The sequence below is a fragment of the Prunus dulcis genome, chromosome 2 (genome assembly GCF_902201215.1).
Source record: "Prunus dulcis chromosome 2, ALMONDv2, whole genome shotgun sequence".
NCBI classification, from domain to species: Eukaryota; Viridiplantae; Streptophyta; class Magnoliopsida; order Rosales; family Rosaceae; genus Prunus; species Prunus dulcis.
Window position 1 is genome coordinate 19,720,064 of NC_047651.1, and position 17,880 is coordinate 19,737,943.

The following is a 17,880-nucleotide window of genomic DNA, read 5'->3' on the forward strand; positions in this document are numbered from 1 at the left end:
CAAAATACTCTCTCAATTATTTTCTCAAATGAATAATATATATATATATATATTTTGTCCTAGTAAATCATTTCATTATGTTTGTTTAATAGTTGCGGAAAATAAGTTTCCTTTGTGCTAATGTTTGGAGTTCGGTTTTCTTTTTTTGGGGTCGAATACTTGTTTCAATTTTTTTTTTTTCGGGTCTAATGTTCCTTTTTACTAAGAGATTGTGTTAAGGCTTCATAGACACGGTTTGATTATACCGTAAACCATCTTTAATAGAGTCGTTCTTATGTGAACAATAATGTGGTCCATAATTTATGGTGCAGAATCGCCCATGTATGAATTACACATTTGCATTGAAATTCATTATAAGTTTTCGATGTGATCAGTCCATATCTTTATCAAAAGTTAGATAATCTGATTTACTAGAAGAGGTACAATGGCAATTGGCAAGTGGGGAGCATGTAACAGAAAGAAGACAGAAAAATGTGAATGATGGTACTTTTGGTGCGGAGAACGGAGGCAAATATTTGAGGCGGGGTCGAAGAATACTTGGTGAACAAGTTCATGAAAGACTACTTGGGGGCAAAGTTTCAAAAGCCTAAACACCAATGCAAATTAAAAGGGAATCTGGAAAAGGTAAGGAAATGGAAAGGAGTTTTCCATAAATGTTTGCTTTGTCGTTTCATGCTTTTGCACATTTTTGCCTGCTTTTGTTGGTTAGAAAATTTTACTTTATGCACTACTCTCTGCTTTGTTTATTGAGAGTACAGAGAAGCCTGTAAATTTCTTTGATGTTAATTATTGAGTGAACATTTAGTGTATCCAAGCCTGTGTATTTGTCTTTAGAAGAATCTAGATAAAGGTTTCTGAGTGAACCTTGAAAATCCCATTTGTAGTTCATGTAAAAAAAAAAAAAAAAAAGAGAAGGCAAAAAAAAAAAGTGTTGCATCAAAAAAACTAAAGTTAACTTGACGTTTAAACTGAAGAGGCCGATAGTGTAAGGATTCATAACTTTGGTTTAGCCAAATTTTAGAAGATATGGAACAATTTATTACATACTCTAAACCACATGGGTGTTACATACTCTAAACCATATGGGTGTTAAAATGTAATTAGACCTTAAATTTATTCATCAAACATTGTCTCTTTTTTTTTTTGAGAAACCATCAAACATTGTCTACATGTAGCAATATGTGTCATCTATTTAAATTTGACATCACTTTGGCGACGCAATTTTTGTTAGCCTGGTAAAAACTAATCATATTTTGATGTGGAATTCAATGTCCGTAGGAAAAGGACCGCTAACTTACTAATAAAGGACCAGAGAATATTTTTATGACTTGATCGAGGGAGATTCCAAAATGTAAACTATTCTAACAAGCTAACCTCCAAGAGGGGTTGATGAAAAACAACATTTAAAAAAAGAAAAAGAAAAAACGGGCGACGTGTCAGCAAAACTTGTTTCCTTGGAGGGATTGGGGTGAGTTTGTTCACTCTGTTGATGCTATTGCAGCTTCTTCTTGCTTGAGAGAGAGAGAGAGAGAGAGAGAGAGAGAGAGAGAGAGAGAGAGAGATGAGCACCTACTTCGGATTCCATCCCATTAAAGAAGACTTTGTGAGCTACTTGAGGGAGAAGAAACAGATTGACCACATCATCCCTGAGATTTATATCGGCAACTACATGCCTTGGGATGTACCTGGTAATCCATTAATACTGTATATGATTGTTATGTATATACAATCTTGTTATGTTGTTAATTAAACCCGAAAAATAAATAAATAAATAAGTTCTTGTTGTGTTTTTAGTATTTGGTACTTGAAGACTTGAATTGGGTTGGTTTCAAATTTGGATATTTTGTTTTGTGTTGCATTTGCAATGCAGGGCTGTATGCAGGGCTGTTCGCAGAGCCAGACTCGCCACATCAGCCTATGTTCTTCTTCAGCCCAAGGGATTACAAGTACATCGACAACAACTATGCTCGCACTAACAGCGCCACTGCGCGAGGCTTCTGGAAAACCACAGGCAAAGAACGTGTGATCAAGGCTCGAGGGTCCATTTTGAGAGAGAGGACCTTGATCTTCTATGAAGGTCGTGTGCCTCCATTTAACCAGACCAACTGGATCATGCATGAATATAGTCTCCTTGAAGATGAAGCCAACCCTACTCCTGAGCTGGCCCAGCAGGTCATTCTCTTTCATCCAGGCTTGTTATATATTTTGTGCTGTGTTTGGCTTGTGCAGCATCAAGTTCCATTGGCTTAGTGTGCTTTCAAGAACTAATGCTTTTGATGCGTGTGTGATCACTGATCTTATAAGAATTGCAAAAGCTTATGATTTTGATAAGGGGTCTTCAACTTATGCAGAGGGGTTTTGTTCTGTGTTGCTTGAAGAAAATACAAGAAAAGAAGGATAGTTCAATCTTTGCTCAACCTGATGAATGACCCTTGATTTCAGAGGTGAGATAAGGAAGTTGAGGTTTCACCCATAACCAATTGGCCGTGGGAAGTGTAATTGGTTTTAGAGTAGAATCTCAACTTTTTATTATGGGTATATATCCAAACATAACCACTCGCTTGTTTATGATTCTTAATACAGGAGTATCCTCAGCCAGAAGAACCGGAATGAATCTTTCCTGCACTGAAGCTACAAGATTACACACTGCAGATGGACACAGAAGTGGGAGATGTTTAGCATGTGACCTGCTGGAGTCCTACTATATGTATTAGTATTAAACCTATCTCTGTCACCTTCAAGTCTCAGTAATATGTATTAGTATAATCAAACCTATATTTTTCTTTTCATTTGTATCCTTGTGACTATTGTATTGTATTGTATTGGTATTTCCATATTTAGTATTTTGATTCTTAATCTCGCTAATTTGAAGATATCAAATCACACGTGAAAAAAGAAAAGAAAAGGATATTTTATTGCTTCAACAATGGTGATGGTCATGCCCTTCATGCTCCCTCGTGCTGGGTAGGGTTGGTGCCTTGGTCCTTGACAGCTAGAGGCTCGTACCAACGAGGCCCAAACCCAGAAGCTTCAAAGCCCCCCTGAAAATACGACCTCACAACAATTGCATGAAACTTTTTAATCACTTCATCTTCTTCATCATCAGACACTAGCCTCATGCAAAGATACTAACCACTTCACTCCAGCAGCACAGTGGGTTATGTCTTCAGGGTAGACCACGCTGTCTAGCATATCATCTGTTGTGTCATTACCTCCGTTTCGGAACCGGGAGATGTTTGTTGGCAGCACATCGAGGCTTCTTGCCTCATGCATGCAATGCTCGACGGCGAGGGGTGCGGTTAGGTCTTTGGAAGTGGCAGCGGCAGAGGCCCATAGGCCGTCGTGAGCCGGCAATGCTCCATAGAAAGAACCCATCTCCTCAAGCCGAGCTGCGACGAGAGTGAAGTGACGGCCTTCGTCCTGAGCCACCTTTACGAAATCCGTGAAGAACTCTCTTGGCGTTGCCTCTTGCTTGCCAAACCTAGCAATTATGCCCTACAAAAATCGATACGAATATACTATATTAATTTAACCATGAACAAGATCAATTCAGATTTTCAAAAACTAAAGACATTTGATCTAAATAATTGACTTATCACCATTGTTCGAGTCCCGATGCTAACAGTTCCATGTTTGGTGGGTAATCTGTAAATTCCTCTGTAAATACGAAAAGATTTAGGGTTTACTTTGAGCCTGGGCATGGGGTAGTCTTTCCCTCCCCTAAACTTTTTAACATAAAAAAAGAAAAAAAAGGGAAAAAAAAAAAAAGGTTTTGCATGACTTCCCATCTAATTCCAAATGATAATTTACAAACATTGCACAGAAAAAGACATTACGATTTTTCAAGAATAAATTTCCTTTTTAATGTGCAGAATTTTGTATTTTTATTTTGAATTCATGTAAGTATTTCGGGTTTGTATGTATATATGTACTCTCCCAAGGCCAAAACAACAAAATACTCTCTCAATTATTTCTCAAATGAACAAATCACCATTTCATTATGTTTGTTTAATAGTTGCGGAAAATGAGTTTCCTTTTTACTAATCTTAGGATTCGTGTCTCTTCTTTTTTTCTTTTTTCTTTTTTGGGTCGAATACTTGTTTCATTGCAAGCCAAAAGAGATTGTGCTCAGGCTTCACAGACATGGTTGTAAACCGTCTTTGATAGAGTTGTTCCGATGTGAATAATAATATGATCCATAATTTATGGTACAGAATTGCCCATTTAAGAATTAACAGAAAGAAGAAAGAAAAATGTGAATGATGGTACTTTTGGGTGCAGAGAATGGAGGCAAATATATGAGGTGGGGTCGAAGAAGACTACTTGGTGAACAAGTTCATGAAAGACTAGTTGGGGGAAAAGTTTCAAAAGCCTATTGGATATATATATCACCATTTCTCCAATCACAAACTCTAAAATATATTTTTTATTATTATATATAAATACAGAGAAGAATAAAATCAAAATTATTATGTCCTAAAGTTGCACTAAAAATTCTAAAGTTAACATGACATTTAAACTTAACGGAGAGGCCAATGGTGTAAGAATTCGTAACGAACCACATGGGTGTTAAAATGTATGTAATTACCCCTTAAATTTATTCCTGAAATATTGTCTACATGTAGCAATGTGTCATCTATTTATTCAAATTTGACATCACTCTGGTGACACAATTTTTGTTAGCCTGGTAACACTATTCATATTTTGATGCGGAATTCAATGTAGGAAAAGGACCTCTTAACTTACTCAAAGAACAGAAAAGATTTTTATGACTTGAGGGAGATTCCAAAATGTAAAGTATTCTAACCTCCAAGAGGGGTTGATGAAAAACTACATTTAAAAAAAAAAAGAAAGAAAAAAGAAACTCGTAGGTTGAGTTTGTCCATAAAATACAACTTCTCTCTACTGATGCCATTGCTGCTTCTTCCTGCTTGTTAGAGAGAGAGAGAGAGAGAGAGAGATGGACAGCTACTTCAGATTCCTTCCCACTGAAGAGGAACTGGTGAGCCACTACTTGAGGGAGAAGAAACAGGTTGACCACATCATCCCTGAGATTGATATCTGCAAGCACGAGCCTTGGGATGTTCCTGGTAATCCATTAATCTATCTCTCTTAATTTCTTACTTATCTACACATTTCTCATTAGTACTGCATCATTGTTATGTATATACAATCTTGATCCGTTGTTAATAAAAATAAAAATAAAAATAAATGTCGTATTTTTAGTAAACTTGAATTGGGTTGGTTTCAAATTAGGATATTTTGTTTGTGTTGCATATGCAGGGCTGTATGCAGGGCTGTTCACAGAGCCAGAGTCGCCATATCAGGATATGTTCTTCTTCAGCCCAAGGGTTTACAAGTACAACAACAGCGCTCGCATCGAAAGGACCACTGCGCTGGGCTTCTGGAAAATCACAGGCAAAGAACGTGTGATCAAGGCTCGAGGGTCCGCTGGGAGAAAGAAGACCTTGACCTTCTATGAAGGTCGTGTGCGTCAATCGAAGAAGACCAACTGGGTCATGTACGAGTACTATCTTGTTGAAGATGAAGCCAACCCTAATCCTAAGCTGGCCCAGCAGGTCATTCTCTTTCATCCATGCTTGATTATTTGCAAAGTTTGTTATATATATTTTGTGCTGTGTTTGGATTGTGCAGCATCAATTTTTATCCATTGGCTTTAGTGTGTGTTCATGAACTAATGCTTTTGATGTGTGTGATCTTATAAGAAATGCAATTGCTGGTAGTTAATCGCTTAATTTAGGTAGGAACTTATGATTTTGATATGGGTTAGGCAGAGGGATTTTGTTCTCTGTCGCTTGAAGAAAAAAGCAGATGATAAAGAAGCACACTTCAATCTATGCTGAAGCTGAACCTGCATATGATGAATGACAAAGGATTTCAGAGGTGAGATAGCTTTCTCTGATACCATGAAGGAAGTTGAGGTTCCACCCCATAACCAATTGGCAATAGGAGGACTAGTCTAACTCCTCTTAAATATATTATGGGGTATATCCAAACTTACCGGCTCGCATGTTTATGATTCTTAATACAGGAACCAGAAGAACGGGAATTAATCTTTCCTGCACTTCATCAGCTACAGGATTACATGCTGCAGATGAGCACAGAAGTGGGAGATGTTTAGCAATGAAAATAACTATATTACTTGTATGAGTGCTCCTGCTGCTACATGACCTTCTGGAGTCTCATGTATATGTATTAGCATTAAATCTATCTGTGTCACCTTCAGTCTGAAGAACACTCTACCCCCCTACAACCGAATATTATATGTATTGGATCTAATTTTCTTTTCAATTGTATTAGTATTTTAATTCTTAATCTCGCTAATTTGAAGATATCAAACCACACGTGAAAAAAGAAAAGAAAAGGATATTTTATTGCTTCAACAATGGTGATGATGGTCATGCCCTTCATGCTCCCTCATGCTGGGTAGGGTTGGTGCCTTGCTCTTTGACAGCAAGAGGCTCATACCAACGAGGCCCAAACCCAGCAGCTTTCCTCGCCTCTTCATTGAAAGGAGGCTTCAAAGGGCCCCTGAAATACGTCCTCACAATGGCATGAAACTTTTTAATCACTTCATCTTCTTCCTCATCAGACACCAGCCTCATGCAAAGATACTTGAACCACTTCACTCCAGCAGCACAGTGGGTTATTTCTTCAGGGTAAACCACGCTCTCTAGCAAATCAGCTGTTGTGTCGTCGCCTCCTTTTCGGAACCGGGAGATGGTTGTTGGCAGCACATCCAGCCCTCTTGCCTCATGCACGCAATGCTCGACAGCCAGGCGTGCGGTTAGGTCTTTGGAAGTGGCAGCGGCAGAGGCCCAGAGGCCGTCGTGAGCCGGCAATGCTCCATAGAAAGAACCCATCTCCTCAAGCCGAGCTGCGAGGAGAGTGAAGTGACGGCCTTCGTCCTGAGCCACCTTTACGAAATCCGTGAAGAACTCACTCGGCATTGCCTCTTGCTTCCCAAACCTAGCAATTATGTCCTACAACAATCAATACGAATATACTATTAATAGAACCATGAACAAGACCAATTCAGATTTTCAAAAACTAAAGACAATTGATTTAAAAATCAAAAATCAACTTAAAAATTGAATAAAATAACTTAGAATTGACATGATTGCAATACTAAACAACAATATGAGACAGAAAGCTACTTTGCATAGTTTTTATCCAATGCAGGATGAGTAATGCGAGATTGTTACAGTTTGCGTGCTGATTGATATGTAAAGTGCCCGTGGCGATCAATTGGCACTCACATTACGCAACTTTCATCCTGCATTGGAGAAAGCTCGCGTATTGAAATACGCCGCTACAATTCCCTAATCAGGATTTTCCTAATTCCCAACATGAATGCATCACTTTTTTCTTTTATAAAAAAAAAAAAATTCTTTCTTCCTTCTCATTTAAGAAGAGACAAGATAAGAAGATCAACTAGATGTGACAAACAATGCAACATACTCTCTGAACATATCTTACACAACTAGGTTTGAAAAAGGAAACTTCAAGGCTGAGAAAAAGCCATGAAATAGAAAACACCAATCTCAACTCACAGACACACAATAACAAATGCATAATTAAACAACTAAATCAGAAAACATAAATGGTCGGTTTATAATTTTTTATGTTTAACATTAAATCCATATCTTTATCAAATCTTACTCTTAGCCCCACAATTATTTATTAATTATTCTGTTTAAGTATGAAGAGTCAAGAGATTGAAAGCTCCAAGAACCAATGCTTCTATTGATTTTCACAAATAAAATAAAATAAAAATGAAAAAGGCCTTGAAAGGGCCCAAACAGCTAAGGGCCAGCTCTACAGTACCCAAGACAAGTCAATAGCCCAACTCTCAGTGTGCGCGAGGCTATGCACTATGGCCTGCCTGCTCTGCAAGCTCCCGCCTTTTCCCAGCTTCGGCATCAGCCCCGGCGCCACCAACTTCACCTGCATACACACACACACACACACACGCATTTCATCAAACACTTGGCGCACAAAAGCAACACACATTCCAGCACTGTAAATTGACAAAGCCTACGCAACGTTGCTGAGCCTGGCAGGACGATCCGGTACGGGAAGGTCCACGGAAGCGTCGTAGGCGCGAGTGATGGCCCCTCCGAGCCACTGAGCCGCCACCGAGTCGCCAACTCGGGCCTTCTCGAACGGGTCCGCCGTGTTCAAAACTCGGAGCGCCGCTTCCACCAAGCTCTCGTCTCCGCTCATGTTTTTTTTTCTTTTTCTTCTGCCAAACCCAAACAATTTTTTGTGGCTAGAAACTTTTACCTAAAGAGAAAAGTCCGAATTTGTTGCGTTTAATTCGGGTCGGGTTCGCGGAAAATTTAATTTGCCAAGCAGGACCTGAGGTTGGAGGTAATTGCATTTTGTGACAAGCGTCGTCTGTGACTGTGTCGTTGTCCCTGACTCTGTGGGACTTGAGCTGCAAGGATGAGTCAGCACGCGGGCCCGAGGGCCGAGTCGACTCACCACCGACTCTACGAGTTCGCGAAAGCTGCACTCACCAGGATCTTCGTGCATCCTTACGCTACGGTCTGGTTCTGCCCTAGAAATCTCTGTCTCTCTCTTCACGGGCACAGTTTTGTGTTTGTATAATTGAGTGATGTGGTTTTCAAGGTGTGTGAATTGTATTGCGGTGGAGGAGTTGATGCAGAGAAATGGGACGAAGCTCAAATTGGCCATTACATTGGAATTGGTATGGTTTCGTGTGTTTTCTGTGTATATTTTTGTACAATGGCTGAGTTAAAAATGGTGGTACTTGTTGTTGCAATGGGTAGATGGTTCATCATCTGGAATAAGCCAAAGAAGAGAAGCATGGGAGAGCCAGAGGAAGGCTTATACTGCTGATTTTTTTGAGCTTGACCCTTGCATGGTCAGACTCTCTTTCTTTACTGTTACTGCATTGTTTGTCTTTGTTGTTTTTGCTTCCTTTATTTGAAGATTTAGAATCAGGTGGCTTTATTCTAGCATGAATTGGGTGTCTTTGTTGGTGTTACTCTTCGTTGGTGTTCAATTTCGTTATTTGTCTAATAACTGTTCTAGTGGAGGCCTTCAGAGGAATTGGTTTGAATGAAAGGATAACGATTTTGGGACCTGGTGAGATAAGGTATCATTTCTATAGCTTTAAAGCAATTGACCTCATGAGGCATATGGTTGAGCAACTCACTTTGGCGGACAATTTAACCAATGTAACTCCATGAATTCTTTAGCAGTGCCTTTAAGAAGTTTCTATGAAATGTGAAAGTAAAGATTTTGTTGTCGTTTGAAACCCAAAATTGTCACTAGCCAGATACGAAGTGTGCTGACTTAAATTTTGATTTCTCTCCTTTGCTTATGTAGTTACTCTTGATTTCGCACATAGACTGTTTTTCCATAAACTAACAATTGAAATTTTGTCGTAGTTGGTACTGTGCAATTTTGTCGTAGTTGGTACTGTGCAATTTCAGTCACAAGTTTCAACTGTATCTGATGACTGTTGTTCGTTGACATTTATCCAGGACTCAACTGATATGAAATTAGCTCTAGATGAGAAATTTATATATATGGGTTGAAAATTTTGGCTGCTTTAAGTTGCTTTGGATAATTTTCTGTCTTTTTAGTCCTGCATTATTTGACAGTGGATTGCTTTGATAGGAAGATGTAGAGATACATCTGAAAGATCAGACAAACCCAGCAGATTTAGTTTGCTGCTTGAAGAATTTGCAGGTTTCTAATATATTTCTCTAAAGATTTTATTTTTCTTTTCTTTTTAATGGTCGTGTGCTTATTTCTTTTTTAGTTTTAATGATACTTAAGAATTGCATGTTCCGAATCTTAAAAGCATTTTCTCTTGCAGCTGTGTTTTGAAACTGAGGAGAGAGCGAGGAAACTATTGTTTAATGTATCATCCTTATTGAAGCCGGGGGGTTATTTTTTTGGTATTACTCCCGACTCATCTACAATATGGTAAGGAATATGCTTGCAAAAGACCTGTTGTTTAATTTGTTATTTTATATCTTAAATTTATTTGTTTAAATTTGAACATTTGTTGAATTGTTTTGATATACATGGCCCTCTTATATGTGAAACATCAAAATAGTTCTAATTCAGCCTTGGGGCAGGGAAATAGTTATTGCTAGATTATTTGACATTTTGTTTTCATACAGGGCCAAGTACCAGAAGAATGTTGAAGCATACCACAATAGAAGCAGTGGCATGAAACCAAACATTGTTCCCAACTGCATTAGATCAGAGAACTACATGATCACCTTTGAAGTTGAGGACGAGAAGTATGTATAAGTTTGAGATATTAAACATGTATCTCTTAGCTTTTGTTTGCTTGGATGATTTTGGGTGCCCAATCTTTTTCCCGCAATGAATATGCTTCAAACTTTCAGGTTCCCGTTATTTGGAAAGAAATACCAGCTGAAATTTGCTAACGACATCTCTCCCGAAATTCATTGCTTGGTTCATTTCCCGAGCTTCATCAGGTTTAGTTTTGTTTCTGTTATACTTTTGCTTTCAAACTTTGATTCTGGTTGTAGGTTGTATTTCTTAGTGTGGCATACATAGTACTTTCTGGCATTACAAGATTCCTTTTTTTTAAAGCTTCACACATGGAGGTTCCTTATTTTAAGATGGTTTTCTGACTGATACTTCTTCTTTGGTTTGAAATTAATTAACCATAATCATGCCTCTTAAGTGAATGGATATTTGAAAATTTAAAATTTACGCCAGAATAGGAATGGGGTGTTTGACTATCAAGTGAATATGGGTTTCAACCATAGCACCATTTAACCAACTCCTTTGCTTTGTGGCACACACATGCTCTCTTTGATTGGTTGTCTTTTACTTGTTTAATGCCTTAATGGTGATTTTCAATTGATCTTGATTATCCATTTCTGTGGTAAGTTATTCAGGTTAGCCAGAGAAGCTGGTCTGGAGTATGTGGAGATTCAAAACTTAACAGAATTTTATGATGACAACAGGTTTTGAATTCTTGTTTTCTTGTTTTCAAGCATGTCTCCAGTGTATTTTTCAAGGAAAAAAAATTTCCTGTGAATAAAACCTTAAAACCATAGTTATTATTTTCTATTCATTTTGCATAAGTTTGTTTAAACTTATCATGGCTGATTTTTCTTCTTTCCTATTTCACTTTTCTCTGTAAGAGCACAATTTGCAGGCATGATAATGAATTTCGGTCCAAACCTTGTGGATCCTAGAGGAAGGCTTCTTCCTCGATCATATGATGTGTTAGGTAATGCATTTGTTGCCATTTGTTTCTACAATGTTGTCTTTTGCAACTTGCTCTATGTATAGTTTCCCATTTGTTGGGCATTTTCCTTTTGCAGGTCTGTATACCACATTTATATTCCAAAAGCCAGACCCTGATGTTGCTCCCCCGCTCACGACACCATTGCTACATGATGTAACTTACATTCAGGATGAGGCAAGTATTTTAAAATTTGCTAAAAAAAGGTTGAAATTGGGCCTACGAAGCATGACTAGTCTCCTAGTCACTGAAAAATCAACAATTTTAATCCTAATAATCAACTTGTTTTAAGGTAGATTTGATATTAATAGTTATGATGGAAACCTCGTATTGTGGTGCTCTTTAGTGCTTTTCTCTTTCCTTCTTTTTATATCTGTGCTTGCTTGGCTTGAATTTTCTTATTTATATGATTGGACTACTGCTCTAATTTTATTTTTTCTGGTTTTCTTTTGATACTGTAGAGAGAGTGGCAAGTGCCAGTGACGACTGTCTGGAGAGATGATGAAAAGAGCGTACCGGTAGAGCCACCTCCTGGCCTGGGCAAGATTAGTGAACAAAAAGGGATTTTGGGTCCTGGCCCGGCTGAGTTGCGTTTTTCTGAGGCACTTTGACCTGGTGGTCGATGGAGGCAAGAATGTGGATGGAAAAGACTGATTTTTAACAAAGTTGTAATAGTAGTGTGGCATGTTGATTAATTTCCTGGGTAGACTCTGTTTTTAGTACTTAGATGATTCTCTTTTTCCTCATGTAATGCAGGCTTTTGAATTTGACAAGACTTTGTATACTAGTAGGTTAAAGCAAATGCAATGATTAATGATTAAAGATTAAATGATTTGAACTTCAACGTTGCTAAATTCCTCTTTTGTTCCCTCCCTCGCTAGAAAAATTTGTATGAAACGGGGATAGCACTACTTTGCTATTCCCAACCAATAACAGACGGTCATGCAGAAAATTATCACGCGTGGTATGTCATGATTGACCGGGGATAGCAAAAGAGTGTTATCCCTATTTTACACAAGTGTTTCTCCATCACCGACAGTAAACTGAGCTTTCAAGTCCTTATTATGTGTTAACTGATTTCATAATTTGGGAGCATAAAAGATTGGGGCTGGTTGGGCTTCTACAATATTATAAGAAGAAAAGAAAAACTGTTATCGTTTGAAAGAAATTTAAATAATAAAAAAATTATAAAATAAAAAAATAAAAAAAATAAAAAGAAAGAAAAATGTAGATTTGCACGCCCAGTGGGACTCGAACCCACAATCGCCTGATTAGAAGTCAGACGCCTTATCCATTAGGCCATGGGCGCTTGTTGTTAATCCGTTCACGACAGTAACATTTTATTTTAAATTTGTGTAGAAATTCACCTTGTCGATTGAGCGGTTAAATATTTGTGTATTTTTCAACATTTTTATAAGAATAAATAGATATATAGAGAAGATGACGAGGATGGCCGTTGGTCCACCTCTGCTTGCGTGCTGGTTTTGCATGCTGCTTTGCATGGTGAACCCTTGTTGAGCTGTGGCACAGACAGCTTAGCTCATCCCCTTGTGCTTGCGTACGTACATGATGTCATTTCTGGTTTAGATGAAAGCTCCAATCCAATCCTTTCATTTAAAAATATTTCTTTTTCTTTTTCTTTTTCTTTTTTGGTTATAGTACATAATCAACCAAAAAGAAAAGGGGTCTCTCACTAAAATAAATTTTTTATTGAGTCTATTCATATGACACTTTAATGCTTTATTGGCAGGTTTATTTAATTGAAATGAATAAAGTAAGAAATTGACGAATTTAGGAATATAGAAAGAGTCGTAAGAAATTAGAATTGGATCAACTATTTTCTTTCTACTTGATTCAATTTCTGGTTTGATGTTCTTTCTAAATAAAAATTTCTGGTTTGATGTTATTCAATTACATATTTTAAAGTAAAATTGAAATATATTTTTTATTCCTTATGTATTAACACACGTAAAAAAAAATAATCAGAAATTGGAATAATTCGCTTTCTTCTTATACATATTCTTTTTAAGTTAAAAAGCCAATAAATAATGGATACAAATTTATTAATAAAATTTGAACAATTCAACTTAAAATCACTCGATAATCGACGAAGAAGTTGAACATGACAATGGATAACACCCACAGGTCTCAACAATCACTAATTCCATGTATATACAAGTAGAGTAGAGTTTTTCGCATACACACTACAAGAATATTATAAATTAAATTTGAGACCATTAATCCACATGCCAATGACATTTTCCATTGAAGTAGAGCCCAAAAGATGTCAAATATAGGTGGGCTACAAATCTGATAAAACTATGCTCCACTGTCCTTTGATTAAGCCATTAAGCATTTGATTCACAAGGAGACGAAGTGTCAAATGCCAAAACTCCGGCTAACGGAGCGCGTGGGGCAAAGAGTCTAACAAAGCTGCAAAAGCCGTTCAAGGAAAGAAGAATTGTGTCCTACACATACATAAACCTGCAATTCATTTACACTAATTCCACTGTTTTAGGACTGCAATCATTCTTAATGCTTTTTAAATCAACGTCAAAATTAATTATTATGTAATGTAATAATTATTATTAAAAAAAATCATTAGACAACAAAACCAGATATCTCTCATATACAGTGTACACGTATGCTACCCGCCAACGCCACCTGTCTCCTACCTCAGGAAGTTTCCCATTAGTTTTCCATCTCTCTCTCTCTCTCCCTCCCTCCCTCTCTAGTTCTTGTGTGCTTAATGAAAGATATACCACCTTCACATAACTCAACAAGAGAAACAGTGACAGGCTTTTATATTTTCTGTTTTATTGTTTTTTGGTGAGTGTCATTAATTGAGCATCAAGAATGAAGGGTTCTTCACCAAAAGGAGGAAGCAACATTTATGATTACTCTTTCAAGATTTTGTTGGCTGGTGATTCTGGTGTTGGAAAGAGCAGTCTGCTGCTCAGCTTCATCTCCAACTTTGTACAAGACCTGTCTCCCACCATTGGTATTTCTTCTTCTTTTATTTTCTTTGAATGCCCTTTTTTTTTCCCTCTCCCAAGATTTTCATTTCAAGGTTTAAGTCCTGTGAAGTGCTGATGTTCTGTATCTTTCTGTTGCAAATTAAGTACATGTTGGTTTCTTTATATTGGTGGCAATGGCATGCATTTTTTTGATAGTTTTAATAGATTAGTTTTGAGTTGTCTACTTTTCTTGTAATTTTTTGTTCCGAGGGGTGAGGGAGGGAAGAAATTACAAAGGTTTTCTTGTATTTTGTCATGATGCAATATGCAAAATCTGTGACTAGAATCGGGGTGTTCATATATGTAGGTAGATTAATTGGTGACTAAGTTAAGAGCATAGGAAATTATTCTGCCTACCTTAATGTGCAATTTCAAGGAAAATTGTAGAACTTTTTACTTTCTTGTAATTTTCTGATATAGTTAGTTTTAGTGCTGATATGCTTTAACAACCATTTCAAGGTGTGGATTTCAAGATCAAACAGCTTTTAGTTGGTGGGAAGAGATTGAAGCTTACAATATGGGACACAGGTATTCATTAATTGCCCTCATTGGTTTTTTCACTGAATGCTAAATTGTTGATTTTACATAGCTTTTAAGCTTCTTTTTTTCTTTTGCAGCTGGACAGGAGAGGTTTGGAACAGTTATAAGCTCTTACTACAGAGGTGCACATGGAATTATTCTTGGTATGTCATTGCATTCACGAAAATAACTCTTCCGAAAAAATATTACTCTTTTGTTTCTGTTCGTGGGCTTAGTTTATAATAAATTTTTCTCTAGCAATAGAGGTGATTTGTGGTGGACAAAATCTGACTGATTTGTCATTTGATTTCAATCTTAGTGTATGACGTGACACGACGAGAAACCTTTACAAATTTGTCGAATATCTGGGCAAAGGAAGTAGAGACTTACTCCACTAATCCTGAGTGTATCAAAATTCTAGTTGGGAATAAAGTTGACAGGGTATATCTTAAATGTTACATACTTCCATTGTTTTAATGTATTCTGAGTTTTCATGTTCTTCAAAGATGTGGGGATATCTCATTCCTATGTTGTTTAACACTTTCCAGGAAAACGAGAGGGCTGTAAGTAGAGAAGAGGGAATGGCTCTTGCACAGGAGCATAAATGTCTGTTTCTTGAATGTAGTGCTAAAACTAGAGAAAATGTTCAACAATGTTTCAGAGATCTCACATTGAAGGTATACATTCTGTCTGCAACATGTATTAATAGCTTCTTATGACGTATTTAGAAGAGAAAACCGGTAGTCATAGATATCTCTGAGAATGGATTTAGAACTCTAATTATATAAGTTGAATTTCAATTGTCAGAGTAATGACTAATTTTCTAACTCTTACTTCAATGTGGCATGCTTCAAGGCTTTCATCTGATTATGCTTCAATCCTAATGTTTGAACAGATGCTGGAGGTGCCAAGTTTACTGGAAAGTGGATCTGTAGATGTGAAGAGACAAATTTTGAAGCAGAAAAAAGAAGACCAGATGCCTTGCAGTGGTAATTGCTGCTCTCAATGAAAATGTTAGAAAACGACAGTACAAGAATTGGTGTAACGACAGTTTGGTGGTTTATGCTCTTCAGAGAGCTTTTCTAAAGAAATTGTCATCACTTCCGTTACAATTTTAGCAACTATGGGTTCAGAAAAAGTCCTGGTTTTTTCTAAGTTGATTTAGCCTACTCAGAAGGTGTTAAGAGTTTGCTTAGGGTATTTCGAAAAATACACATTACAGGTACTGGTTGGATGAACAATATAAACAGAGGCCCTGTGTGACTATCCATAAATCTCTGTAAATTACAAAAAATGTACAGGAACTGCATAAATACAGAAAATGGCTTCGATGTACACACAAAAAGTGGTATTTTGCATCCTTAATTGAGTCTTTGGTGTTTTTCTTCAGTTCTGTATTCATTCATAGTCCAGTATTACTTTACTTGTGCTTCAATGGTCTGCTATTATGGTAAATGTTTTTTTTATAAAATTTTTGTTGATGAAAAACGAAATTTATTAATATCAAAGCAAATTACAATGAAATGGTACAAAAGAACATCCATCAAAACAGTACAATCTTACAACAGAACACCCTCGGGTATCAGTGAAAATCGTACAGAAATAGGACCAAAACTTATACACAGTGCCTATATAACAAATGGTCCCAGACTTCCTTTGCACCCATACCTCCACCATAATTCTAAATTATATACATCCGAGGATATCTGAGACGTGAGCACCATCTCCACTTGTGAAGCTTTTCAATCTGCCAATCAAACCATGCTTTGTGTGAGCTTCTTAGAGCTTTGTGAATGCATTCCACTTGTGAAGCAAAAATCCTCAACTTGCAGTTGTCTTGCATTTTTCATAGCCTTAGAGCCCTTTCTGTTTTGGTTCTTCCTTTAGCGACACGGTTGAAGCAGGTAGTTTGCCTGAGAATCTGTAATATTCAACTGAATATGGCTGATGACAACAGTGGCCTTGCAAACATATCAAAGATTTGATTAATGTGAAACTAAGCTCCTTTTACTCACCAACAATCTCCACAGGAACAACAACCATCTCTAAAATGATGGAACCGATTCCAGTCTCTTACAATTACATCCCGTCCGTAGATTTTAGATATTAACTTGGTGGCCGTGTGACATGACCGGCTGCCTTAATCTTATTCGGTAACTCCTCCAAAAACAACTCATCAATTTCCTTTAAATAAGGAACAAATCCTCTTTTGACTTGGTAACTATGCTTTCCTAGTTTGGTGTACGAAATAATGGTTATCACTCACATTGAAGGTATAAATTCTTTCGGAAAGGCCTTGCATTTTTTCAACTCTCATCTTCTCTGAAACATGTATTCTTCTGACCTGTTTAGAAGAGAAAACTGGTAGTCATAGATATCTCTGAGAATGGATTTAGAACCTTAATTATATAAGTTGAATTGCAATTGTCAGAGTGATGACTAATTTTCTAACTCTTACTTCAGTATGCCATGCTTCAAGGCTTTCATCTGATTATGCTTCAATCATAATGTTTGAACAGATGCTGGAGGTGCCAAGTTTACTGGAAAGTGGATCTGTAGATGTGAAGAGACAACTTTTGAAGCAGAAACAAGAAGACAAGATGCCTTGCAGTGGTAATTGCTGCTCTCAATGAAAATGTTTGAAAACGACAGTACAAGAATTGGTGTAACGACAGTCCGGCAGACTATGCTCTTCAGAGAGCTTTTCCAAAGCAATTATCATCACTTCCATTACAATTTTAGCAACTATGCGTTCAGAAACAGTCCTGGTTGTTTCTAAGTTGAATTAGCTTACTCAGAAGGTGTTAAGAGTTTGCTTAGGCATTTCGAAAAATACACATTACAGGTACTGGTTGGATAGACAATATAAACAGTGGCCCTGTATGACTGTATCCATAAATCTCTGTAAATTTAAAAAAATGTACAGGAACTGCATAAATACAGAAAATGCCTTCAATGTACACACGAAAGTGGTATTTTGCATCCTTCATCGAGTCTTGGGTGTTTTTCTTCAGTTCTTTATTCATTCATAGTCCAGCATTACTTTACTGTGTC

The 17,880-nt window shown here is 37.2% G+C and overlaps 5 protein-coding genes, 1 non-coding gene and 1 pseudogene across 9 annotated transcripts; 4 read left to right on the plus strand and 3 right to left on the minus strand.

Moving 5' to 3' along the window:
- The first annotated feature begins 1,351 nt into the window (after nt 1–1,351).
- LOC117617694 (NAC domain-containing protein 71-like) lies at nt 1,352–2,792 on the plus strand. The gene is made up of 4 exons (XM_034347181.1): nt 1,352–1,688; nt 1,871–2,172; nt 2,352–2,444; nt 2,584–2,792. Exons 1-3 carry the CDS (start codon nt 1,562–1,564, stop codon nt 2,427–2,429), a joined length of 507 nt encoding a protein of 168 aa, XP_034203072.1. The 5' UTR covers nt 1,352–1,561; the 3' UTR covers nt 2,430–2,444; nt 2,584–2,792.
- A 153-nt stretch (nt 2,793–2,945) lies between these two features.
- LOC117618336 lies at nt 2,946–4,145 on the minus strand (annotated as a pseudogene).
- Nucleotides 4,146–4,865: 720 nt separating this feature from the next.
- LOC117617695 (protein NTM1-like 9) lies at nt 4,866–6,049 on the plus strand. The gene is made up of 3 exons (XM_034347182.1): nt 4,866–5,090; nt 5,284–5,579; nt 5,796–6,049. The coding sequence occupies exons 1-3, from the start codon at nt 4,961–4,963 to the stop codon at nt 5,862–5,864; spliced, it is 495 nt and encodes a 164-aa protein (XP_034203073.1). The 5' UTR covers nt 4,866–4,960; the 3' UTR covers nt 5,865–6,049.
- Nucleotides 6,050–6,145: 96 nt separating this feature from the next.
- LOC117617692 (uncharacterized protein HI_0077-like) lies at nt 6,146–8,328 on the minus strand. The gene is made up of 3 exons (XM_034347180.1): nt 8,068–8,328; nt 7,849–7,968; nt 6,146–7,004 (listed from the first exon to the last, which is right to left on the minus strand). Exons 1-3 carry the CDS (start codon nt 8,245–8,247, stop codon nt 6,429–6,431), a joined length of 876 nt encoding a protein of 291 aa, XP_034203071.1. The 5' UTR covers nt 8,248–8,328; the 3' UTR covers nt 6,146–6,428.
- Nucleotides 8,329–8,396: 68 nt separating this feature from the next.
- LOC117617691 (mRNA cap guanine-N7 methyltransferase 2) lies at nt 8,397–12,122 on the plus strand. 3 transcript variants are annotated; one of them, XM_034347176.1, is made up of 11 exons: nt 8,397–8,571; nt 8,656–8,734; nt 8,817–8,911; nt 9,673–9,744; nt 9,875–9,984; nt 10,185–10,307; nt 10,416–10,508; nt 10,938–11,006; nt 11,187–11,275; nt 11,370–11,467; nt 11,752–12,122. In XM_034347176.1, exons 1-11 carry the CDS (start codon nt 8,470–8,472, stop codon nt 11,899–11,901), a joined length of 1,080 nt encoding a protein of 359 aa, XP_034203067.1. In that variant the 5' UTR covers nt 8,397–8,469; the 3' UTR covers nt 11,902–12,122. The 3 variants fall into 3 exon arrangements, with proteins under 3 accessions (XP_034203067.1, XP_034203070.1, XP_034203068.1); XM_034347179.1 differs by lacking the exon at nt 11,752–12,122 and having other exon boundaries at nt 11,201–11,275; XM_034347177.1 differs by lacking the exon at nt 9,673–9,744 and having other exon boundaries at nt 8,449–8,571.
- A 404-nt stretch (nt 12,123–12,526) lies between these two features.
- On the minus strand, nt 12,527–12,599 carry TRNAR-UCU. The gene has a single exon. It is a non-coding gene; the product is annotated as a tRNA-Arg (tRNA).
- A 1,393-nt stretch (nt 12,600–13,992) lies between these two features.
- LOC117620377 (ras-related protein RABC2a-like) lies at nt 13,993–17,459 on the plus strand. 2 transcript variants are annotated; one of them, XM_034350560.1, is made up of 6 exons: nt 13,993–14,291; nt 14,767–14,835; nt 14,925–14,990; nt 15,146–15,267; nt 15,375–15,503; nt 15,722–16,211. In XM_034350560.1, the coding sequence occupies exons 1-6, from the start codon at nt 14,147–14,149 to the stop codon at nt 15,833–15,835; spliced, it is 645 nt and encodes a 214-aa protein (XP_034206451.1). In that variant the 5' UTR covers nt 13,993–14,146; the 3' UTR covers nt 15,836–16,211. The 2 variants fall into 2 exon arrangements, with proteins under 2 accessions (XP_034206451.1, XP_034206452.1); XM_034350561.1 differs by lacking the exon at nt 15,722–16,211 and adding an exon at nt 17,346–17,459 and having other exon boundaries at nt 14,026–14,291.
- The last annotated feature ends 421 nt before the right edge of the window (nt 17,460–17,880 follow it).